The sequence below is a fragment of the Chelonia mydas genome, chromosome 5 (genome assembly GCF_015237465.2).
Source record: "Chelonia mydas isolate rCheMyd1 chromosome 5, rCheMyd1.pri.v2, whole genome shotgun sequence".
Classification (NCBI taxonomy): domain Eukaryota; kingdom Metazoa; phylum Chordata; order Testudines; family Cheloniidae; genus Chelonia; species Chelonia mydas.
The window spans coordinates 655153-679810 of NC_051245.2; the positions used below are offsets into that span (position 1 = coordinate 655153).

General features: G+C 56.2%; 2 protein-coding genes across 2 annotated transcripts in view; both read right to left on the reverse strand.

The window, feature by feature from the left end:
- LOC102930680 (avidin) overlaps positions 1-24658 on the reverse strand; it is a 71253-nt gene that overhangs the window by 26340 nt on the left and 20255 nt on the right. The gene's annotated exons all lie outside the window — the stretch shown is intronic.
- On the reverse strand, positions 4330-8237 carry LOC102930902 (avidin). The gene is made up of 4 exons (XM_043546532.1): positions 8134-8237; positions 6773-6973; positions 5104-5234; positions 4330-4599 (listed from the first exon to the last, which is right to left on the reverse strand). Exons 1-4 carry the CDS (start codon positions 8206-8208, stop codon positions 4491-4493), a joined length of 516 nt encoding a protein of 171 aa, XP_043402467.1. The 5' UTR covers positions 8209-8237; the 3' UTR covers positions 4330-4490.

The window sequence follows — 24658 nt, forward strand, 5'->3', positions numbered from 1 at the left end:
ATATATTGATTTCGATTACAACACAGAATACAAAGTGTACAGTGCTCACTTTGTATTTATTTTTGATTACAAATATTTGCACTATACAAAACAAAAGAAATAGTATTTTTCAATTCACCTAATACAAGTACTGTAGTGCAATCTCTTTATCATGAAAGTTGAACTTACAAATGTAGAATTATGTACAAAAAAAACTGTATTCAAAATAAAACAATGTAAAACTTTAGAGCCTACAAGTCCACTCAGTCCTACTTCAGCCAATCGCTCAGACAAACAAGTTTGTTTACAATTCGCAGGAGATAATACTGCCCGCTTCTTATTTGCAATGTCGCCTGAAAATGAGAACAGGCTTTCTCATGGCACTGTTGTAGCTTGCATCACAAGATATTTACGTGCCAGATATTTACGTGCCAGATGCGCTAAAGATTCATATGTCCCTTCATGCTTCAACCACCATTCCAGGGGACATGTATCCATCCTGATGACAGGTTCTGCTCGATAACAATCCAGAGCAGGGCGGACGCATGTTCATTTTCATCATCTGAGTCAGATGCCACCAGCAGGAGGTTAATTTTCTTTTTTGGTGGTTCGGGTTCTGTAGTTTCCACATCAGAGTGTTGCTCTTTTAAGACTTCTGAAAGCATGCTCCACACCTCATCCCTCTCAGAGTTTGGAAGGCATTTCAGATTCTTAAACCTTGGGTCGAGTGCTGTAGCTATTTTTAGAAATCTCATATTGGTACCACCTTTGCGTTTTGTCAAATCTGCTGTGAAAGTGTTCTTAAAATGAACATGTGCTGGGTCACCATCCCAGACTGCTACAACATGAAATATATGGAGAGTGTGGGTAAAACACAGATCAGGAGACACACAATTCTCCCCCAAGGAGGTCAGTCACAAATTTAATTAATGCATTATTTTTTTAACATGCATCATCAGCATGGCAGCATGTCCTTTGGAATGGTGGCTGAAGCATGAAGGGGCATACTAATGTTTAGCAGATCTAGCACATGAATACCTTGCAACGCCAGCTACAAAAGTGCCATGTGAACGGCTGTTCACACTTTCAGGTGACATTGTAAATAAGAAGCGGGCACCACTATCTCCCATAAATGTGAACAAACTTGTTTGTCTGAGCGATTGGCTGAACAAGAAGTAGGACTGAGTGGACTTGTAGGCTCTAAAGTTTTACGTGGTTTTGTTTTTGAGTGCCATTATGTATAAAAAAAATCTACATTTGTAAGTTACACTTTCACGATAAAGAGATTGCGCCACAGTACTTGTATGAGGTGAATTGAAAAATACTATTTCTTTTGTTTTTACAGTGCAAATATTTGTAATAAAAATAATAATATAAAGTGAGCACTGTACACTCTGTATTCGGGGTTGCAATAGAAATCAATATATTTGAAAATGTAGAAAAAAATCCACAAATATTTAATATATTTCACTTGGTATTCTATTGTTTAACAGTTAATCACGATTAATTTTTTTAATCGCGATTAAATTTTTTGAGTTAATCATGTGAGTCAACTGCGATTAATCGACAGCGCTGTAGAAATCATTAATAACTAACAAACCAATTTCTAACACATTTTACATTCTATTTTCACTTGCTTGTACTATTCATTAAAACAGCACATGAAACCAGTAACAATCAGATCTAAGTGTAATGAGCAGTTGTGACAAATTGGGGTTTTATTCACCTTGTTATGTTGCATGTGAGTCCGATACTAATCCTGTGTGTACCTCAGTTTCCCTTTGTACTGCACCAATGCTTAGGTGATGGGAATTTGGTGTGTGACTTTTGCTGTGGCGTTTGGGCAGATGTGGCTGCCCAGCTCTACACGTAGGCGATGGCCTTTGTAACCTGAGACCCAGGAGGGGGATGCGACCAGGTGACTCTTTGCCCAGGAAGTGAGACAAAAGGCCAGGAGGAGGAGCAATGGGCGGGTCAGAGGTCGGGTCACTGGAAGCTGGGGAGTCAGGTTTTTTGGGGACTAGATATGGGGGAGTCCAGGGCGTCTGACCCAGGATTCCCAAGATGGACTTGGCTGAAAGTCACTGATTTCTGTGCTAACAAGCTCTGTTTTAGACCGTGTTCCTGTCGACTAATAAACCTTCTGTTTTCCCGGCTGGCTGAGAGTCCCGTCTGGCTGCAGAGTTGGGGGGCAGGACTCTCTGGCTTCCCCAGGATCCTGCCTGGGCGGACTCGCTGTGGGAAGCGCACGGAGGGGCAGAGGAGGCTGAATGCTCCAAGGTCAGACCCAGGAAGGTGGAAGCTGGGTGAGCTGTGTATCCTGCTCCCAGAGAGGAGACTTCCCCGGAGTCCTGACTGGCTTCGTAGGGAGCAGTTCCAGAGCATCGCCTGGGGACTCCGTGACAACTGGTGCCAGAGGTGGGATAAACTGCACCCCGCGGACAGAGCATCCTGCAGTAAGTGACTGGGGAGCAGTAAAACAAAGGGGGATTAACGAGGACCAGGCTCAGAGAGGTGCGGTTCCAGGAGGCGAAGGGGCCTACGACTTGACCCCTGAGAGGAGTGTGGACCTCCGAGAAGGGCTGTCACACTGAAAGGGTCCCCCCAAGCGCCGTGGGGAGCTGAGAGAGCACAGGCCTATGAGTCCGTGACCACTTGGGAACAGCGTGGAGATGGCCTATAACCATCCCCTTAGAAGGACATTGTAGAGCTGTGCAGGGAGAGAGGGCTGCACGTTGGAAAGTTCACCAAGGAGCAGCTGATTGCTCAGTTGGAGGAGAATGATTGCTCTAAGGAGCCGGTTCCTGACAAAGCTGAGAGAGGCTGTGAGCAGCCCCAGGGGCCGCCCCAGGCCCCAACCCAACTGAGGCCACAGGAGGGGCTGAAAGCAGCCAGGCGATCCTGGGACCCACCTATCCAACCAGCAGGAGATCTTCACAACCAAGTTCCCCGTCGGTGGAGCTGAGACTGGAGCTGAGATGGTTGGAAGTGGAGCTGAAACTGAAAGAGCTGGAGGACCGTGAGAAGTAACAGCAGGACCGTGAGAGAGAGTGAAAGCATGAGGAAGAGCAGAGACGGCATGAACTGGCGACGGCAGAGCTGAGAGGCAGAGAGATCCCTGCTGGGGTGAGTGGGGATGGGCCAAGGGTGGCTAAGCCCGCAGGGAAAGCCGATATCAAAGTGGTGTCTCAGTTTAAGGAAGGGGATGATGTAGACACCTTCCTCACTGCTTTTGAGAAGGCCTGCAATGCACACCAGGTTGACCCTACAGACAGGCTCCAGCATCTCACCCCCTTACTGTGTCCCAAGGCCATAGGGATGTTCAGCCAGATGGATGGGGTGGAACCTGGGGACTATGAACTGTTCAAACAAGCCCTGCTGCGCAAGTTTGAATTGACCCCCGAGGTATACAGGAAAAGTTTCCAGGGTGTGCAGAAGACCCGGGGATGACCTACCTGCAGATGGGTGACCGCCCTTCTGTGGTGGCTAAGCACTGGAAGAAGTTACCTTGGGAAGCTGTGGAATTTCTGTCACTGGAGGTTTTTAGAACAGTTCAGACAGACACCTGTCAGGGATGGTCTCCATAATACTTAGTCCTGACTCAGTGCAGGGATTGGACTAGACGACCTATCAAGGTCCCTTTCATTTCTACATTTCTATGATTCTATGATACAGACAAACCAACAGGAGAGTACAAGGAAACGACGAGACCATTTCAGTCAGCATGATGGGCAGTTGAGAGGGGGGATTGAATTGCTGAGAAAGAGAGAGATGGGGAAATATATTCGCAACCCAGCACGCTCCACCGATGGTGTATGACCCCTCTACATTAAGCAGTTCCCCATCACTCTCCTTGTCCCAGGTCACTATGCAGTATTAAGTAGCCTGCTGCAGATGGTGAACTAAGAGCTATTTTCAAATAATAATAACACAGAATGGCACAATATTTTTCCGTTGGAACAAAGTTTATTTGGTACCTAGAGTCCAGAACTCACGAAGGGCTGAAACTTTCTAAGAGAAATGAACCTTTGAGCTGGGAGCACTGAGAGTGGATAGTCCTGAGCTAATGTAAAGGCCATTTAGAAGGGGAGCACCATTTCCTTGGGACTTCAGTAAGGTTGGTGCAATCTCTACCACAGACTGATGGAGAGTGAGGAAAGGAGTGAACCCAGGGCAATAAAGCTGCCAGGAGTGTCCCAGAAAGGCCCCAGCTAATGGGAGAGATTTCGGAACCATCCAGGGAAGTCAGAGAGGGGCAGGTGGGTGTCACGACTGAAAAAGCCAAGAGAGATAAAAACACAAGAGACTCATTTGCCTCCCGCGCTAGAGTACTGCTGAGAAATGAACTAAACTGCAGCGTTGGGGGCGAGGCAGCGATTCTGGGGGGGTAACCAGAGAGTGAGGGGGAGATGGAGACAGAGACGGGCGACTCTGCTGGGCGAGACGCTCGAGAGAGGCCAGAACAATTCAAGACCGGGTGGGTACAGGAACCGTGGAGCTGGAGAGCGTGTTCACTGTGCTGTTGGAGTTGGAGTTGGAGCATCGCAGGGTGGAGAGTGCTGCTGAAGGATTTTCCCCCGCTCTACATTTCGTTTCCGGGTGAAAACGTTTGTGCCAACCCTGCAGGGAAGCACAGAGCTGGTGTTACTGGCCTAGCATGGGCCTGCACTGGGGGCTGCCCAGTACAAGGAGAGGCAGGAGCACCATGCTCCCCTGGGGATGCTCCCCTCACAGGATGCCCACACTCCCGGTGGGTTGCTCACCCATCAGCAAGTTCTTGAAGAAGAACTATGGGAAGACATGGCCCTGCCCCGGCCTGACCCGCCAGGGGATCACACACAGCCCTGGGGTGTGACAGGGCCCAGGGAACTCAGCACCTTTGGGGAATAAACCTTCATTCCTGTTCACACCACCTCCTTCTCCAGCCAGGTACAGGGGATGGATTTGTGATTTTGGGCTGAGAGCCCTGCCCTGCCCTTGGCCATCTCATCCCGCACAGGCTCAGAGCCGGGCTCGGGATCCCAGCCCTTGGCACAGCGCCGAGCAGAGACGGGGCCAGGCCCTGCAGTCCCAGCTCTGCAGGCAGCACCTTCACTCCCGGGCAGTCTGTGCCCCGTCACCCACCTGGTCGCTCTCCAGCCATCTCCAGGGGATCCAACCTCCTCACGCAGCAGCCACATGGTCTTCAGAGTTTCCTTCCCTTTATCATCCACGAAGCACTGGCCCACGAAGACGGTTGTCGAGTCTGCGAGGGAGCCGGACAGGAGTCAGAGGGAGAGACGGTGCCACATGCTCAGTGTCCCCCAGAGACACCGAGCCCAGAGCTCAGGGTGGAGGGAGGGGGTGCGCTCTGTGGCGATGATACGACTCCCGGCCACAGGCATACAAAGAGCCCATCTCTCCCCGATGACGCACTTTCCCAGGCACTGGCCCAGACGGCGGAGCAGTGCAATGACTCCATTTTCAGGGGCGGCTACATGAGCCGGGTCAGGGCCAGGAAGGGGAGAGGCCTGCAGGCTGCGGGACACTTGGACTCCGCCTCCCAGGCCCCACATGCCGAGGCCATCTCCAAAGTCTGCTGGCTTCCTCCTCACCATCACCATCTCCACCTCCTCACCATCTCCTTCAGGCCCTGGTTCTACCCCTCAGCCTCTGGCCTCCCCAACCCACCCCTGCCCCTCAGCAGGCCATACAAAGTGCAGCTGATATCTTCCTCCCCGGTCATTTGATCACGCCATTGTCCTCCCTGTGATCAGCCGCAACCTGGCCTCCCAGGTAACCCAGCCCTGGGGACCTCCCCCAGGTATCCCAGTGTCCAGCCTGCCATGGCTGGTCGAGCCAGAGGGAGCTTTTGGAAACAGACTCCGTCTTGATGTAAAGATTCCAAGTGATGGAGGATCCACCACGTGTCCAGCTCAGTTGTCCCATTGGCTAATCACCTGCACCGGTAAAAAGTTCCACTTCATTTCTAATTTGGATACGTCTGGTTTCAGATTCCAGACACCTTTGTCTGCTAGATTAAAGCATCATCGGCTGTCAGGAAGCTCTCCACATGCAGGTTCTTGCAGGGTTTAGCTTCACTGCGATAGCTGAAGTTAGTCCCCTGCGTTACAGCACTAGCCTGGCTGCAGTGAGAGCGGCCGCACCGGAGTTACATGGAGCCACTGGGTTAGCAGAATGATTGAATTAGCTGCTGATGAGTTGTTGTAACTGGAGCTGTTTCACCCCCAGTCCCCCTGCATTACTAGCTAGAGCCTCAGCATCATTCAGGCTTCAACCCACCCCACACCTCCCATGGGCCAGCTATCTGGAATTTAGGTAAGCTAGACACGTGTGTGTGTGTGGCCAGGAGTCGAGTTTGGGGTGACTCTCAAAGTATAACTTGAGCTAACTGCGGTGCACACCCATAGGCCATGATCAGACACCTCCGTAACCTTCTCTTGTATCAGCTAAATAGATTGAGCTGCGTTAGTCTCCCCCCGGGCAGCCAGTTTCCCAGAGCTCGAACCATCCTGGTAGCTGTTTTCTGACCCCTTTCCAAGACTGTAATATCCCTTTGAAATGCGGACAGCAGAAATGGACACAGTAGCCAGTAATGGGCTTGCTGGTGCCATATACAGTTCATTATTGAACACAATTACTGCACTGAGTCACATATTTCCCACAACCATTTCTGGCATGCGAACAAACCAAAATAATCCTCCAAGTGCCCCCGGCACCCCCCATTCATGCTGACAGTAACTCCCCCCACCCAGCCCCGAAGCAGCGTGTGGTACGTACTTGAGAACTTCTCCCAGTTCACAGTGAAGCCGAAGGTCGGCTGGCCCCTCTGTTTCGTGTCATGCTGGGCTCCCTTCAGGGGCGACCTGCGGATACAGTTGCTGGTGGCTGTCACCGCTGTGAGGTAGTCGCCGGAGAATTCTCCTGCATCGTTAACTTCATGTATTTCCATCAGCGAGCGCAGCTCATTCCGCCACAGTCCGGACAGGTCACACTGAAAGGGGAGCAGACGTGGTCCCACGCACAGCACTGCATGGTCAGACACTCAGCTGAGACCGTGACCCCAAGAGCCCCAAAGGCAAAAGAGAGACCCTGCAAACTAGGACATAAAAAACCAAAGTGCCTCGCCTGTGCTCTGGTTCCTGAGATCCCAGGGGACCAGCTGGTCATGAGAAGAACCTCTGGCCCAGTTCATTGTGGGCGTGGAGGTTGCGTTCCTAGTGGCCATAATTTCTGATGGAAGATTAATGAGCTCCTGGCTTTGTCCAGCAAAGATCCTTCCAGGCAGGGTCCCAGCGCACCAGAGGGAATGGCCTTGCAGAGTCCCCTGCGTCTCGCCATGGTCAGCGTGTGCTTTTACTGAAATCCAAGCCTTGCATTCCTCGTGCTCGCTCCCACACCTGCACTGTGGAGCTTCCTGCCCTCAGGTCAGGGGTGGGCACTGCTGAGCACAGACCCGAAGAGCCGGAGTCCGACCTTACACAGCATGAAGCAGAGAATGGCCAACGCCAACAGTTCAGCACGTGACTCCGACCCCCCAGACCATAGAAATGTGGGGCTGGATGGGACCTGGAGAGGCCGTCTGGTCTAGTGCTCTGTGCTGCAGCAGGCGGACGTTGTACCTAGACCATCTCTGAGAGGGGTTTATTTAACCTGCTCTTAAAAACCCCCAGTGACAGGGCTGGCGCAGCCCCAGTGCTTAACACCCTGATGGCGGGAACTTAGATCTGAGTATCTAACTTAAACCTCCCTTGGTGCAAACTGAGCTGAATCCCTCCTGCCCTCCCTCAGTGGACAGGGACAGCAGCTGGGCACTGTCCTCTTCGTGGCAGCCTGTTACAGACTGGACCCGTTATCAAGTCCCCTGCTCGGCTGGTCTCCCCTACACTAAACGTGCCCAAGTCAGGCCCCAAAACAGAGAGGTTTAAAAAAGGTGTTGTGGTTTTTGTCCCGTCGAGCCACCGGCCGCAGCACCTGCCTGGCCACCGCCTGCTGCCATTTCACCAGATCGATGGAGCAAGGGGATTCTGGCCCCTGCTGCAGAAACTATCCCTGGAACAACCCTCTTGGCCCCTCGGCCTGCCCGATCCTGAGACAGCCCAGAGCCAGCGCCCAGCCCCCTCAGCCCCTCAACCTGCCCAGTCTGCCCCATACCTTTCTCTCTGAAGAGGTGCCAACAGTCACCAGAGCCAGGGCGAGGAGCAGGGAGAAGCCGATTTTCCCCATCATCACTTGGAGTAAAAGCCACCTGCAGAAGCCAATTGAGTCTCCCCAGCACTTAGTCTGGGGCCACCAGTCAGGCCCTGTCTTTATATCCCCTCGCAGCAGGCAGGGGCTGCAACCTGAGCTGCGCTGGTTCTCTCCTTGCTGGCAGTTCCCAGAAGCGAGCGGGCACTTCGGTTATTTTGTTTATGTCTCACTGACATTCAATCTCCAGCCCCAGCTGCTGGCAGGGCCAGCAGGATAAAATGAAAAGAAGGGACGTGTGACCTGGGCAGTGATGTGAGGAGCGTAGTCAACGTGACCCCCTATAGATAGATCCCAGCACACAGGGGAGGCGGAGCGAGAGCACCATGTGAAGGTGCCTAAGCCAGGGCAGCAGCAGGTGGGAGAGGTAAGTTGAAGTGCTGCTCATTGAGCCTTAAGGTGCTGACAGGCCAGAGGCCTCCCCGGGTTTGCTGGCATCTCCCGGTTGGAATAACTCCGACAGCGGTTCCTGGGATAGAAGGTTTCTGTCACCAGCCCCACACAGTGTCAAACGCATCTGAACATGCGTCTCTTTCCAGTGGCAGTCCAAAAAGTGAGGTCCCCTTGGTGCTTTCTGCTGGGAGCCCAAATCCTGAGAGTGCTCCTGTAACCCAAGGTGCCTAGGTCAGTCCACCCTGACACTGCCAAAGCCAGGGCAGGCTGCAAAAGCAGAGCTGATTCTCCCCAAACTGGTGCGTAACACTGAAGTTCGACTCACCAACCGGTCACGCACTGTGCTCCTGATCCCCACCACACTCGTTGTCAAGAAGCCAAAAACAGAAACCACCCAGCCCCTTTTTTGCATTCCAGCCTCTGGCTCCCAATCAGCACCTAGGTCCAGTACAGTGAGAAGTTATTTAAAACTCTATTCACTATACAAAACGTTCTTGTAATCCCCAAATCGCCAGCCACATTCCCAGATCAATACTAGTTTGGATCTTACCCAAAATACCACTCTGCCAGCCAGTCCTTTAGTATCGAAAACTAAAGGTTTATTAGAAAAGAAAAGAATGAGGAGAGAATTGTTAAATGGTCAAAGCAGTCAGATACATACATGTGACTTCAGAGTCCACACATCAGGTTCTTAGCAGCATGGGTGAGTTTGCTGGCTTGTAGAGTCCCTCTGGAGAACATCCACAGCTTGGACGGGCCATTCAGTCCTTTGTTCAAAGCTTCAGTGGGTAGAGAAGTTGCTCCAGAGGTGGGAACCAGGATTGAAGACAAAATGGAGAAGCTGCAGCTGCCTTTTTATATCCTTTGCCACATGGCTCGTACATCCTTTGTCCCAGACACAAGCTCCCAGCACATGGGCGTGGAAAAGCTCCTGGAGTCCCCTGTCCATAAGCATGTCCCTACATGTCCGCTGACTCATAGGCATAGGCCCTCTCAATGGGATTGTTGTACAGCTGATTGCCCTTGATGGGTCGTCAAGCAGGCTGGGTAGTGCTGCTGTCAATCTGTCTGGGGGTGCCACCTAGAAACACAGCACAGGTTGGAGATGCAGGTATATCACACATAGTTATAACTAAGGCTAAGATTTTGTCACGGATATTTTTAATAAAAGTCACGGACAGGTCACAGGCAATAATGAAAAATTAAGAAAAGCCCGTGACCTGTTCTTGACTTTAACTAAAAATACCCCTGACAAAACGGGGAGCCCAGCTGTGGGGTCCCCACACCCCCTGCAGAGGTTGGGCAGCTGTGTGGGCTGCTCCGAGTTCTCGGGGCCCCCAGGGCCTAGGGGGGCTTGGAGCTGCAGGGTCCCCCAGCTTGGAGCTCTGGAGTATCTCCGCCACCCACGGTGGCCAGGAGCCCTGGGGGGCCCCTCCGCCCGCAGCGGCTTGGGGCTCTGGGGAGCCCCACCGCCTGTGTTGGCCAGGAGCTGCGGGGAGCCCCTGCTGCCTGCATCAGCCAGGAGCTGCGGGAGCCCCTGCTGCCTGCGGCGGCCAGGAGCTGCAGCCCCACGGCCTGTGGCAGCTGGGAACCTCAGGGGGCCCCCGGTACAGTGCTGGGTTTAACATAAACTACTAAAAAACTGAAGGGGAAGTTAAAAACAAAGATTTGACAAGGAAAGGAAACTGTTTCTGTGCTTCTTTCATTGAAATGCAGATGGTTAAAAGCAGCATTTTGATTCTGCCTAGTAAAGTTTCCGAGCTGTAGTAAGTCACTGTACAGATGTAAACTTTTGAAAGAACCAGAGCCTTTTGTCCCGAGTTATGAACATTTCAGAGTTACGAACAACCTCCATCCCCGAGGGGTCGTAATGCTGAGGCTCTGCTGTATTTTACTCGCTGTTGGCAACCTACTTAGAACTCCAGATACATAGCAGGTCAGCCTCTCTCTGGCTTCCGGTTGCCTTTTCTTTTAAGCTGAAATCTCTCTGACGGGCAGGGTCCTGTGCCGGCTGTTCCACCGTTTGCCAGGGGAGGGCGCTGCCAGGAGCACCATTGGAATCGTCGTCGTTTCTCAGCGACTTCCTCCTGTGCGTTGGCTGAGCCATGGGCCTGGCACCCCGCAGTGCGAGGATTCCCCGTAACCCTTTGAGCAGGGCGTTTCGGCCGGTTCCCCCCAGCACACCAGTGGCCCGGCCGCGCCCTGTAGCCCTTCTGCCAAGTGTTGCTGGCAGCTCCGAGGGCCAGGTTCCGTTTTCTAGGGTTCCTTTTAAAGACTTAAATAACATCATCTCGAACCCCGCCAAGAAGCTACCTGCACCAGGTGGCTGCCCTTGGCAGGCCATGCGTCCCCACCCGCAAGCCCCGAGTCCCAGGGCTTAAAGCAAAGAGAACTTTATCAGGGGACAGACGTGTGTGTTGGGGGGGAGGGACCCACAGAATAAACCTGGGAAAACCAGCAAATAATACAGTAACACGCTTAGGTAGGACTCTGCCCAGCCTCCCCACTCACCCAGGGTGCCTTGGCGATAGCCCCGGCCTCAGACCTCCTCTGCCAGCGGGAAGCGGCAGTCGGGTTCCAAGCATCGCCCTCGGCCAGCGCCAGGCTCACAGCTGGCTGCGCTGTCTTGGGGCAGGCCAAAGACGCTGGCAGGCCAGTGCTCACCGGGCTGCGCCAGGGGCTCTGCCTCTGGCCCCGCTGAGGGGATTTCAGCTTCGACTGCTCCAGAGACAAGCACTGGAATCCCTCTGCTAGGCAGCTGCTCTCTGCCGCTTCAGCCCTGCTACCTCGCCACCACCACATCAAAGGCACCTCAGCTCTGCCCAAGGCCCTTCGGGGGTTACCGGGACATTCCCGGCTCTAAAACGCTATTATTTGTTTTTACCGATTTTCACCCGGATTTCTGGACCACTCAGTTATCTGAAAATACTGATTGTACTAAGGAAGTCCAGCGCCTGACGTAAGGGAGACGTTGAGGTTAATAATCCATTAGTCTGGGTAAAGGCGAGGCAGCCTCTCAAAGTGTGGCAATGTGGGAAACGACACTGTCACGAAGTGGGAATGTTCTTAATGTTTTCTCTGAACACTGAGTGGGTGCCTCAGTTTCCCATAGGTATTTCTTAAGTATCTAGGTCAGGGGTCTCAAACTCAAATGACCACGAGGGCCACATGAGGACTAGTACATTGGCCCGAGGGCCGCGTTACTGACACCTCCCACCATGCCACCCTCGGCCCCGCCCCCACTCCACCCCTTTCATGAGGCCCCACCCTTGCCCCGCCTCTTCCCACCCCTTCCCTGGCCCCATTCCAACCCCTTCCCTGAAATCCCCACCCCAACTCCACCCCCTCCCTGCCCCCAGGGGGTGCAGGAGGGTTGCGGGGTGCAGCAGGGGGCTCAGGGCAGGGAGTCGGAGTGCAGGAGGGGTGCAGGGTGCAGCAGGGGCTCAGGGCAGGGGGTCGGGGTGCAGGAGGGGTGCGGGGTGCGGCAGGGGGCTCAGGGCAGGGGTCGGGGTGCAGGAGGGGTGCGGGGTGTGGCAGGGGGCTCAGGGCATGGGGCTTGGCTGCAGGAAGGGTTCGGGGGGCAGGCTCTGGCCCGGCACGCACCGGGGGCGGGGCAGGCTCCCTGCCTGCCTGCCCTGCCCCCGCATCGCTCCAGGAAGTGGCTGGGACCTGCAGTGTGGGCTGGGCGGGGGGGGGGCACAGGGGTCTGTGTTGCTGTTGTTTTCAGGGACCACCCCCAGCAGCTCCCATTGGCCAGGAATTGGTAACCGGGGCCAATGGGAGCTGCTGGGGGTGGTGCCTGGAGCAAGAGCAACACACAGACCCCTGTGCCCCCCTTTCCCGGGTCCCGGCTGCTTCCCAGAGCGACGCGGGGGCAGGGCAGGCAGGCAGGGAGCCTGCCCTGCCCCTGGTGCGCGCTGGGCCGGAGCCGCTCTATGTAAATGCTGGGGGGGCAGGGGGGTCGCAGGGAGCTGGCGGGCCGCAGGAAATAGCCCCTCAGGCTGCGTGTTTGAGACCCCGATCAGTAAAACGAAGGGGGATTAACGAGGACCAGGCGTGTTGAAGGCTCAGAGAGGAGCTGTTTCAGGGGGCGAAGGAGCTACGCTTAACCCCTGGGAGTGTGTGACCAACGAGAAGGTCTGTTGCAGTAACAGGGTCCCCCGGGGGATTGCAGCGAGCAGTCCCGGGGCGGAGGAGTCTGCCGCTCGACCCTGGCAAAGAGGCGGTGATCTCGAGAAGGGCTGGCACACTAGGGGTTCTCCCTGGAAACCGTGGGGAGCTGAGAGCGCACAGGCCTGTGAGTCCACAACAACTTGGGAAGAGCGGAGTGATGGCCTGTCACCGTCTCCTTAAGAAGGACATTGTAACCCTGTGCAGAAAGAGAGGGTTGAGCATTGGAAAGTTCACCAAAGCAGAGTTCATCGTGCAGCTGGAGGAGGATGACCGCTCTAAGGGACAGATTCCTGACCCAGGTGGGGCTATAGCAGGATCTGGGAGCAGCTGGAGTGGTAGCCAGGCATCGCCAAGACTCCTGTCCCTGACCAGACGAGGGTCTTCACAATTGGGTTCCCTATCGGGGGATCAGAGACGGACGGGATTGGAGCTGAGTGCAAGAGAGCAAGAGGACTGTGAGAGACAGCGAGAGCCCGAGAAAGAGCTGCAGAAGCAGCAGCAGCATGAACTGGCGGTGGTGGGGCGGAGAGGCCTAGGGGACCCCCCAGGGGTGAGTGGGGATAGACCCCGGGGGGCCAGTTCCGCAGGGAACCTCGAGACTAAATTGCTGCCCCTGGTTAAGGGGGGGGGGATGTGGATGCCACCTCACTGCCTTTGAGCAGGCTGGAGATTTGAACCAGGGGGACCCTGCGGAAAAGCCCCGGTGTCTAGCTCCCTTGCTGGGTCCCGAGGCCATAGACTCCGTCAGCCAGGTGGGTGGGGGAGGGATAGCTCAGTGGTTTGAGCATTGGCCTGCTAAACCCAGGGTTGTGAGTTCAATCCTTGAGGGGGCCATTTAGGGATTTGGGGCAAAAATTGGGGATTGGTCCTGCTTTGAGCAGGGGGTTGGACTAGATGACCTCCTGAGGTCCCTTCCAATCCTGAGATTCTATGATTCCTGACCCCGGCCTATATGTCTGTGTGGAGTTTCCTGGGGTCGGGCCCCTCGGACCCCCAGTGGGAGCGGAAGGTGATGGTCAATGGGGAGACATTCTTGGGGTGGCGAGATCCTGGGACAGAGAGAACTGTTGTCAGGCCCTGGGTGGTGCAGCCTCAGAGGCTGAGGGGCTGTGTGAGCTGGGTGAGGGTCCCAGGGACGAAGCCTCTCGCCCTGCCTATGGCCCAGATCCCTGTGCAGACCCAGGAGGGGTGGGGCTGGCTGGCCGTTGAGGTGCTCCAGGATAATAGCTGCGAGACCCTGTTGGGGGGTGACTGTGTCTCTTTGGGACAGGATCCAGGCCCTGCTCCTGTAACGGCCGAGGGTTTGAACTTGAATCCAGGGAACCAATCGGCGGAGAGGGAAATGGTCAGTGAAAATGCAGATGACCTGGCTGGCAGCGGGGAGGAGCTGCTAGGCTCAGGATACCTGCCTGCCTGTAACCAGACCCCTGGGGCTGGGTGGGACAGAGAGATGTTTCCTGCCCCCCTGCACACCGGAGAGGGGGCTCAGGCTGGCTCTGATGCAGTGAGGAAAGCAGCGAGCTCGCTGCCTACCCCCACTGGGACAGCAAGGGCAGCGCTGAGCACAGTGGGAGCTGAGACCCCAGCTGAGTGGGGGGACCCACAGGCAGGTCAGGTCAGCTGCCAACCAGGTTCACCTTGTCCAGAGGCGCTGCTGGGAAGTGATCCCACGGCAGGGAGGGAGCGACCAGGGACAGGGCTCAGCGGGGCTGTGACCCCAGGCCCAGCCAGCCAGAGGGAACAGGTCCCGCTCCCTCCCCCAGCAGCTGAATTCCAGACCGAGCGGCAGGAGGATCCCTCCTTGGAGGAGCTGAGGGGACTTGCTGGCCACAGGCTGCAAACCCCCGTGGGGAAGGCTGCAGGGACAGATTCCCGTGGGAGAAGGGATTCCTGTGCCGGGAATGGGCTCCCCCAGGGGAAGTAGAACTGGGGGATCAGGAGGCAGCTGGGGGTGCCCCAGAAGTATCGCCGCAGACACTAGATGAACCGCTGGAGAACATCGTTGGGCAGGAGACTTTGTTATTGCTCCCCCCAACCCAATGAAGAGGGGACATGCGAAATTCCGCGTCCCACCCCAATCTGGGGGAAGGGAATGAAAATCCCTGACCAGAGGGACCAGAGCACTGTGCAGCTGCTTGGAACCCAGGGGTGGAGAGAGAGAGAGAATGTGTGTGTGTGTGTGTTTGTGTGTGTGTGTACACACACGTACATTCACCTGCTTGAATCTATTTAACTCTCACTTCGTTTTTGCAGTTAATTAATCTTTAGTTAGTTTGTGACAGGACTGGCTACAAGCCTTGTCTGTGGTGCAGGATCTAAAGGCATTTGGCCTGGGGTGAGTGACTGGCCTTTGGCACTGGCAGGAATCTGAATAGGGCTGTGATTTTTGGGGTAAGGGGCCGTCCGTCACAGCGGCAGGCTCTCCTGGGGCTGTCTGTGACTCCAGGGTTTGGCTGTTACGGTGCCCGAGGAGTGAATCACACTTGCCCCTTGGCTGTGAAATCTCAGGACAGAACACACCGCGGTTTGGGGTTGGGGCCCGTTTGTAACAGTCTGCCCTGAGGCCGGCACCACCTTCCTCAGCCGCGGCAGACAGCCTGACCCGGGGGGCGGGGTAGGATTCCAATACCCCTTTTGCAGCGACCTCTGCTATTGGCTCTCCTGGGCCAGGGTCCCTGCCGAGTAGGAGCGGTCACTACACAAGGTATATGGGGATGGGGGGGCTCTGGGGGGCTGAGTCCCAGCGGAAGGGGGGAGCTGGGGGATCAGGGGTGACTCTCAACGGAGAGCCTCCTTTCTCTGCCTCCCCCCTTCCTGTGCCCAGCTCCTGCTCCCTGCGCCCAGCTCCTGCTCCCTGCAGGGGCTCTGCTGACCAAGCAGCCCCACTACCTGGCTCCCAACATCGCCCGGGTCTGGCTCCTCCCCAAGGTCCCTGCTGTTCAGCCCCTGCCCAGGCCTGGCTGCAGCATCCCTGGCTTACTCCATGCTGCCCCCCCACCACGCTCCCCCTGTCTGATCCCGGCACCCGACGCTCTGCCCAGAGAAAGGGCCACCTGCCCAGGCCCGGCTTCCTCCACCAGGTATTGGCATTGGGTCCCCACTTACCCTGCAGCCAGGGCCCCTGGGCAGGGGCCTACTGCTGGGAGGAGGGGGGGTGTCCCCTTGGCCCCATCTCTCCCTGGTCCCAGGTTCACCCTGCTTTGGGTTGTTGCACCAGAGGGTTGGCAGGAAGTTGGGGTACCCCCAGCTGCAGAGCCTGGGGCACACACAGCCCAGGGTCAAGTCACAGTGACGTTAATTTTTTGCACCAATTAAACACTAAATAAAATTTCCTGGACACTTTAAAGAGGATACAAGCCCAACCAAAGGGCCTTGTGTGTCTGTGTACCCCTTCTGCTAGGCAGAGTCAGCAGCTGCAGGGGCCGAGTTCAGTGTGTGGGGGTTTCTCTTACCAACACACCCCCAGTGCGCTGGGCAGAGTCCTGTGCCTCAATTCCCCAGGGTGCGGTGTGAAAGCCTGGCGCACGAATGTTCCTTTCACACCCCGCTCGCAGTGCTGGCCTTGGCTAGTGAAGGCCCAGTTCAGAGGTGCCTTCACGGGGTTCACCTCCTGGCACCCAGCCCTGGTGTCAAGCAATGCCTCCGTTGCAGCGGCTCTCACTCTGTCTTTCCCGGCAACACTGTCCCCACACCAGCTCTAAGGCTTAGCCCCTGGACCGGCTTAGCACCAGTGCCCCATTTGTGATGAAAGAAGTGCTACATTCCAAGAATGTTTTTATGTTCACAACCAATGCAGCAAGGCCAGAAGGGCCAGGGGTATAAGTGCCTCAACCCCAAGGTGGCAGGCTCAGCCCTAGCATGAATTAAGCATTACTCACCACTGACACTAGATCTAAGAATCATTAAACAGGACCAAGAACGCTCCCTTGAGACTAGCCAGCCCTATCTTTAAACACTAGAAACAACACCCACACACTCAAGAACAAACACTCACCCACTTGCACAACTTGGCTTTGGCCTCCCTCCCCCCTGCTTAGCAAGTGAGTTACGGCTGAGGGTGACTCCCTCAATCAGTGCATGTAGGGCGCAGTTTGGCTGTCCTTTACTCGTACAATGAGCATAACCACATTTCGTTGCCCTTGCACTCAGCTCTGGAGGGATCTGTAACCCAGCGCCAGCCAAAAGGGATCATGGGGCAAAGCAGCTCTGTCTGCCCCACACCTAGGCTGAGTGGGTGTGTCTATGCAAACACAGTCTGCTCCTGGAGTCTTTCCGCCCAGCTCCCCACTGGATGTCAGGGTATGGTTCACTCACACCCTACTTACAGCTGTTACCTCTACAGCACCCTCACTCTGCATCATTCACTATTTTAGAACTGGCTCAGCCCAGCTCGTTAGACAGGTAATAAGGACACTGAGCAGTGTCCTCCCCCTGCGACAGGTACTCCCAGAAGACAGTAGAAGCCCCTCTCCTCTCCTTTCCCTTCCTCTTGTAACCAGGCTCCTTTACCCAGCTGTGCCTGACTGTGATCACGGAGTGAGCCGCCCCCTGCCAGGCAGGATGTGAACAGGCTGCCTTGTCCCGCGCCCCCCCTGAAATCCTCATGCCTCCCTGCTGGCTCAAGGCTCCTGTCGGTCCCTGGCACTGAGAGGAGCCGGGCGGCTGGCAGATGAAGTGGGATCCGGGTGCTGGCTGTGCTCTGTCTCGGCCAGGTCAGGTGCAGGTGCGGTTGTGCACATCTGGGCATGGTATGTGTGGGGGCAGCTGCACCCAAGGACCCTGGCTAGAGCCACCAGAGCCATGGGCAGGGAGCAAAGGAGCGACCCAGGGGGATGAACCTGCCAAGGGGTGTCCCAGGAAGGGCCCGGCTAACGGGAGAGAATCCGGCACCTCCCGGGGAATCCAGGGAGGGGCAGGTGGGACTCACGGCTCAGCAACAGCTTCACCCCAAGGGCCAAGAGCGGTAAAAACACCAGAGACTCATTTGCCTCCCGCGCTAGAGCTTTACTGGGAAAGGAACTAAACTGCAGCATGGGGGGGCGCGGACAGCGATTCTGGGGGGGTCACCGGAGAGCGAGGGGGAGGTGGAGACAGAGACGGGAGATTCTGCAGCCCAGCAAACAGCCCTGAGGCCGGGCGAGACGCTCTCGAGAGAGCCCAGGACAATCCCGGACGGGGGGCCCGGAGCCCTGGGGCTGCAGAGTGTGGTCACGGTGCTGCTGGGATCACTGGTCACAGGTCACTCCTCACGGATTTGCCCACGTTCTGCACCTTGATCCGAGTGAAAACATTTGTGCCGACCTGCAGGGAAGCACAGAGCCTGGGTTACTGGCCCAGCACGGGCCTGCGCTTGGGGCTGCCCCATACACTAGAGGGGGGAAGGAGGCAGGGGCAGAAGGTGCATGAGCCTGAGGAGAGAAGCCCAAAGAGGGACACCCCATCCCCAGGGCACCCGGCCTGGGTGCTGAGCACCGCTGTCTGGGGAACGCCCCTCCTCCAGGCTCCATCTCACCGGGCCCCCAGCAGCGCCATGCAGGGGCAGGCAGACAATTAATATGGGCGTTACCTCAGGGGGGCACCCAGCCGCCCAGCCCAGGGAGGCAGTGTGGCTGTGGGCACCCTGCACTGGCAGGGCCTCAGAGCCACCCAGCAGCACCCGGGGGGGGCAGGGGCTCCGCAGGCTGCTCATCCCCGTGGTGCTCAGCAGGGCCATTGGGGGCAGGGGCCCTTCAGCAGCCACTCGCTCAAATCTCCCCTTGGTGCCCCCGGGAGGTGTCCCAAGCCCCCCCGTAGCCTCCCGCCTGGCTGCTGACACGCTGGGTGCCAGCCTGTGCTCTGAGGAGGGCTGGGCACAAACAGGTCACCAGGCAGGAGCTACCTTGCCGCAGGGAGGGGCACGAAGTAGCACCAGAGGCCTGGGCCCCCTCCCCAGGGGTCAGTCCCGGGGCCGCTGCTACTCAGTGTTTTCATGTAGGACTTGGACAATGGCATGGCGAGGGGGCTTATACAATGTGGGGGTGACACCAGGCTGGGAGGGGCTGGCAGCACTTCGGGGGCAGGATTAAAATCCAGAGCGACCTTGAGAAATTGGACAATTGGTCTGAGTTTACCTGGATGAAATTCAAAGAAGACAAGAGCAAAGTCCTTCAGCCAGGAGCGAAAAATCCTATGCACAGCTACAAAGTGGGGATCATCTAGCTAGGAGGGAGCACTGCTGAAACCAGCTGTGGGGTGTCGTGGATCACAAACTGAACATGAGCCCACAGCGTGATGCAGCTGGGGAAAAGGCTGATCGAATCGAGGGCTGTGTTAACAGGAGCGTTATATGTACGAAAGGGGAGGTGATTGTCCTCTCCTCAGCGCTGGGGAGGCCTCAGCTGGAGGACTGGGCCAGGTCTGGGTGCTGCGCTTTAGGAAAGATGTGGAGAAACTGGAGAGGGGCCAGAGGAGAGCAAGAAAAACGATCAAAGGTTTAGAAAATGCAACCTGAGGAAAGGGTAAAAATACTGCGCATGGTTATTCTTGAGAACAGAAGAGTGAGGGGGGACCTGACGGCCGTCTGCAGATGCTTAGGACTTCTGGGGCTTTTCTGATGGTCCTGTCACCGTGTTCTGTCCTCCTCCTCCTCCCTGCCAGAGTCAGGCTCACAGTGGTCAGTGCAGGAGCATCTGGGGAAGACGTGCTGCTCCCCACTGCAGACCATTGCCTGTCTCCTCTGGCCACGGGACTGGTCCCCACCCCATCACCTGAGTCTCCTCCACACAAGCTGGGATGGGGAACCCAGACCACCCTCTGCTCCCTTGGGAATGAGGATTTTCAGTCACTCACATGGTCGCTTTCCAGTTATTGGCTGTGGAATTGACCTTCTCTCGCCACAGCCACATGGTCTGCAGAATTTCCTTCCCATGATCATCCATGAAGCACTGGCTCACGAAGACGGTTGTCGTGTCTGCCCGGGAATTGAACAGGGGTTAGAGCGAAGGTCAGTGACACTCGGCCTGAGACCCCCAGAGCCCCAGTGTCCCCCGGACGGTGCCCACGAGTGTAGGGAGGGAGAGGGAGTGCTCGGAGTGCCAGTTGTGTGATGATCTCACTCTCCTGCACCTCTCACCACGAGCACGTCCCAGGCTCCACGCCCAGCCTGGGAGGTGGGTCCGGACAGTGATCTCACTGAAGGGAAGGGAAGTGACCGGCCAAGGCCCCAGTGAGTCACTGGCAGTGCCCAGGATGGACCCCAGGAGCTCTGACCTCACAGGTCTTGGCTACACAGACCATTTCCTGGGAAGGGCCCTGGTGCACACCAGCCCCTGGGGTTTCACCTCTGCATGGTTCAGACTCATGTGGAGCAGGGTTGGATGCAGCTGGCACTTGTCCTCCCTTTGCTGGAGCTGAGCTAGTGCTAGGGCGAGAGTGGACACGTCTGGGAAAGGGTCCGTGTGGCTGCAGACCCAGCTAGACAGACCCCGTCCGGGTGTCAGAGGGTTTGGGGGCGTGCGGGGGGAGATGTGACAGTGCATTTAATTTATTGTTCCAGCATTATCACATTATTATCATTATCACAGTCAGTTTGGAGGTTGGCCCCAGGGACAAAGCTGAGCGCCCCAGATCAAGCGGCCACTCACTGTGCGTTCCTCATGTCTGGGCCCCCAGCGGGGTCCACGGGCCTGGTGTGGAGACATGCTGAGCGCTCCCAGCTGCACGGCTGCTCAGGACGTCTACCCAACCAGGCCCTGTGTGCCCCACGCTGGGCTCCCAGCCGCTGAGGCACCCCAATTCCTGGAGACTTCTGTAAATTTTGGCCTTAATCTCTGTGCCTCAGTTCCCCACCTGTAAACTGGGGCTAAGGCCATTGTCCTCCCGGCAGGGTGCCGTGAAATCATTAATGTCTCTGACAGACTCTGACACCATGGACAGAACTCTCCTCTTGACAACGCGAACCCCGCTCGTAGGGGTGGAAGTATTTTGTCGGCAAAAGTGCCAACAAACAGCGTTTACACGGCCTGACTTTTAGCAACAAAGCCGTGTCGCTAAAAGCTGTGTAGTGTAGACAAAAGCTAAGGGTTGTTATTAATGTGGCCATGGCCATGCTGTGAGGAGCTGTCCTGCATATGGCCAAGAATGTCAAGGACGTGGCAAATGCAACCACTTTGCCAAAACGTTCCCCACCGGAATGGAAGGGTTGCAGGACAAACAGACAGTTCCCCTCCCCGAAAGGAGGTAATGATGGTAGGTGATGATGGAGGTAATGATGGTAGGAACTTTGGAGCAGGACTAAAGTTACCCTCAGTATTGGGGGGGCGGGGAGGATCACTACTTCGGGATGAGCCTTGTCAGCCACAGCAGGTTGCTGGCCAGGGGGCCAGGCCGGGCAGCCAGCAGCACCGAGCTGGGCAGTTCTCAGCTCCAAGCTACATGACATGTTTCCGGCTACTCAGAACAGTCTCCGGTGTCTCTTGCGACAGTGGCGAATTGGCAGCAGCTATTGCAGGAGGCAAAGGACTGAGGAGCCGTGGGAGGACTCAGGGCAGAGGAAGGGCGGGGGCTGGGCAGTCCCTGTACTTTGCTCCCAATGGTCTCACAGCTGTTTCAGAGCCCTGCGCAGAGGGGGAGAGGAGAGAGGGTTTCAGCAGGGGAGGGAGGCTGCTGGGCACATGGACAGAGTCAGTGCCAGGCTGAAGGGGCGACCTGAGACAGGCAGGGCAAGGAATGGGAGGAGGAGGCTGCATGAGCAGCTAGGGGAGAGGAGAGGGCATGGGTGGGAGGAGCCGGGCACTGCCCCAGGGTGGAGCTGGGGGGTGTCACGGAGTCCCCGGGCAATGCTTTAGAACTGCTCCCCATGAAGCCAGGCAGGACTCTGGGGAGTCTCCTCTCTGTGAGCAGCCTGTCTGCAGGACACACAGCTCACCCGGCTTCACCTTCCTGGGTCTGACCTCGGAGCATTTAGCCTCCTCTGCTCCTCCGTGCGCTTCCCACAACGAGTCCACCCAGGCGGGGTCCTGGGGAAGCCAGAGGGTCCTGCCCCCCAACTCCGCAGTCAGACGGGACTCTCAGCCAGCCAGTAAAACAGAGGGTTTATTAGACGACAGGAACATGGTCTAACACGGAGCTTGGAGGTGCAGAGAACGGGACCCCTCCGCTGGGTCCATTTTGGGGGGCAGTGAGCCAGACAACCACGTCTGCCCTTCACTCCATGTCTCCAACCAGCCCCAAACTGAAACTCTCTCCAGCCCCTCCTCCTCTGGGCTTTCTCCCTTTCCCGGACCAGGAGGTCACCGGATTCCTTTGTCCTCCAACCCTTTAGCTCTCACCTTGTAGGGGGGAAGGGCCCAGGCCATCAGTTGCCAGGAAACAGGGTGTTGGCCATTCTCTGTGTCCAGACCCCTGCACACACCTGCCCTCTAGGGCTCTGCAACGATCATACACCCTTATCCCACCCCCTAGATACTTAAGAACTGCCTAGGGGAAACTGAAGCACACCCACACTACTCAGAGGAAACATTAAGAACAGTCCCACTTCGTCACATCTCTCCCCCCTTCGAGATCGAACTGAGCGGAGTCACTTTACCCGGTGACCTGGGGAAGTTCGAAGCCACCAACGTTCCCGTGGATGCCCCAGCATCTCTCCCATTCCTTGGTAGGAGTTACACCAGGCCCTTCCAGTTTCACGCCCTCCCTTAGGTCGGGGGTGGTCGATAGCACTTGCAGGCCGCATGTGGGAAGGTTTATGAGGCTCATGCCCTTTGACCACCCCAAAACCCCAGGGGGTCAAACTGGGATTGGGTCTTCTCCCCAACAAGCTGGCCAAACACAGCCACTTGGTTAGAGGACTGTTTAACTTTCTTAACAGCTTTCACTTCATCTGAGACCTTCTCAAAGCTCTCCACACTGGGTCTTTCAACAGGAAAGTCGGTGGATCCATTCACAACAGAAAATTTCTGGCCGTTAGGAACTGAAACTTTCTAGATTAAATCACTTTCACACCCTTCAGTTGCAGTAAACTGCTTGCAAAGACTCCATGAGGATTCCTTTCCCTAGGGCTTTTCTATGCAACAATTCACCCCTCACAGAAATTCTGCCCTTACCCTCTTTACCTAGGGCTTGCTCTAGAGGAACACTTTCCTGAGCAACAACAGACTCTTTCTGGGTCTCCTTTACATGCAGAATTACCTCTGGCCCATCCGGCGGATTCCTACAGAATCCCCTTTCAGGCGAACTTACAGACTTCCTAGAGAAAAGGTCAGAAGCATTCTCCTTCCCTTTGCCACACACAAGTTCAGGAATCTTTTCCTTCTTGCTACAGGTTTCCACACCCTCAGTAGGTAACACAATCAAATCACCTTTCTGCTCTCCTTGTGCCCTGGCTAGGATCTCACCCTGATTAGACAGAGTTGCTACACCCTTTCCCAGCCACACACTAGCAACAGGCAAAATACAAGCACCAGAATTGTCTGGTCTCTGGGATTTTACATAGACACTAACTGGATGCGACCTAGTTACAGGGCCATTCTCCCGAGCAGACCCAAACTTAGGACCCTTCCCTTCCTGGGCTTTAGCTGAATCCAGAACCAGCTCTGAGACAACTGCACGACCCTCAACCGTCACAGGCTGAAAGGCCCCTTCTGTCTGCTCCACAGACAAAGAAGAGCCGGACACACTTTCTCCTTTCCCAGACACACAGCTTGGGATCTCATTCCCCTTGTCCCAGCACACAGGGCTTGTGACAGACAACTGCTTGGAGATCAGGGTAGCTCCCTCCATAGGCAAGTCAATACCCCTGACAGACACAGGCACGTTTCCTTCACTGTCCCAATTCTCCACCCAGCTAACAGGTAAGGTCCAGGGACACTCATCTTCCACTCTCCTCGCCTTCCCACCCTGCTGACTAGACACAGCCATCGGCTCACAAGGCTGCCTAGGCTCATCCAGACTTTCCTTACCAAGCACCTTGCCACTCCCCACAGATCCCCTGCCCTGCCTGTGTCTCCCCCCACTCAGCTGGGGTCTCAGCTCCCCCTGTGCTCAGCGCTGCCCTTGCTGTCCCAGTGGGGGTAGGCAGCGAGCTCGCTGCTTTCCTCACTGCATCAGAGCCAGCCTGAGCCCCCTGAGCCCCCTCTCCGGTGTGCAGGGGGGGCGGGGAGCATCTCTCTGTCCCACCCAGCCCCAGGGGGCTGGTTACAGGCAGGCAGGTAGCCCAAGCTTAGCGGCTCCTCCCTGCTGCCAGCCAAGTCATCTGCATTTTCACTGACCATTTCCCTCTCCGCCGATTGGTTCCCTGGATTCAAATTCAAACCCTTGGCAGTTACTGGAGCAGGGCCTGGATCCTGTCCCAAAGAGACACAATCACCCCACAACAGGGTCTCGCAGCTATTATCCTGGAGCACCTCAACGGCCAGCCAGCCCCACCCCTCCTGGGTCTGCACAGGGATCTGGGCCATAGGCAGGGCGAGGGGCTTCGTCCCTGGGACCCTTACCCAGCTCACACAGCCCCTCAGCATCTGAGGCTGCACCACCCAGGGCCTGACAACAGTTCTCTCTGTCCCAGGATCTCGCCACCCCACGAATGTCTCCCCATTGACCATCCCCTTCTGCTCCCACTGGGGGTCCGAGGGGCCTGGCCCCAGGAAACTCCACACCGACACATAGGCTGGGACCAGGAGTGGGAGCCTGTCCACCTCCCCACCCCTCTGGCTGGCAGAGTCTATGGCCTTGGGACCCAGCAAGGGAGCTAGACACCGGGGCTTTTCCGCAGGGTCCCCCTGGTTCAAATCTCCCGCCTGCTCAAAGGCAGTGAGGTGGGCATCCACATCCCCCCCTCCTTAACCAGGGGCAGCAATTTAGTCTCGAGGTTCCCTGCGGAACTGGCCCC

What these genes read in the sequence shown, in the direction of transcription:
- LOC102930902 (XM_043546532.1), bottom strand. Translation starts at nt 8,208, where the DNA reads ATGATGGGGAAAATCGGCTTCTCCCTGCTCCTCGCCCTGGCTCTGGTG. An exon ending in GCACCTCTTCAGAGAGAAAG is followed by an intron (nt 6,974 to 8,133) that starts GTATGGGGCAGA and finishes CTCCCCTTTCAG; the next exon opens with TGTGACCTGTCCGGACTGTG. An exon ending in TCGGCTTCACTGTGAACTGG is followed by an intron (nt 5,235 to 6,772) that starts GAGAAGTTCTCA and finishes CTCCTGTCCGGC; the next exon opens with TCCCTCGCAGACTCGACAAC.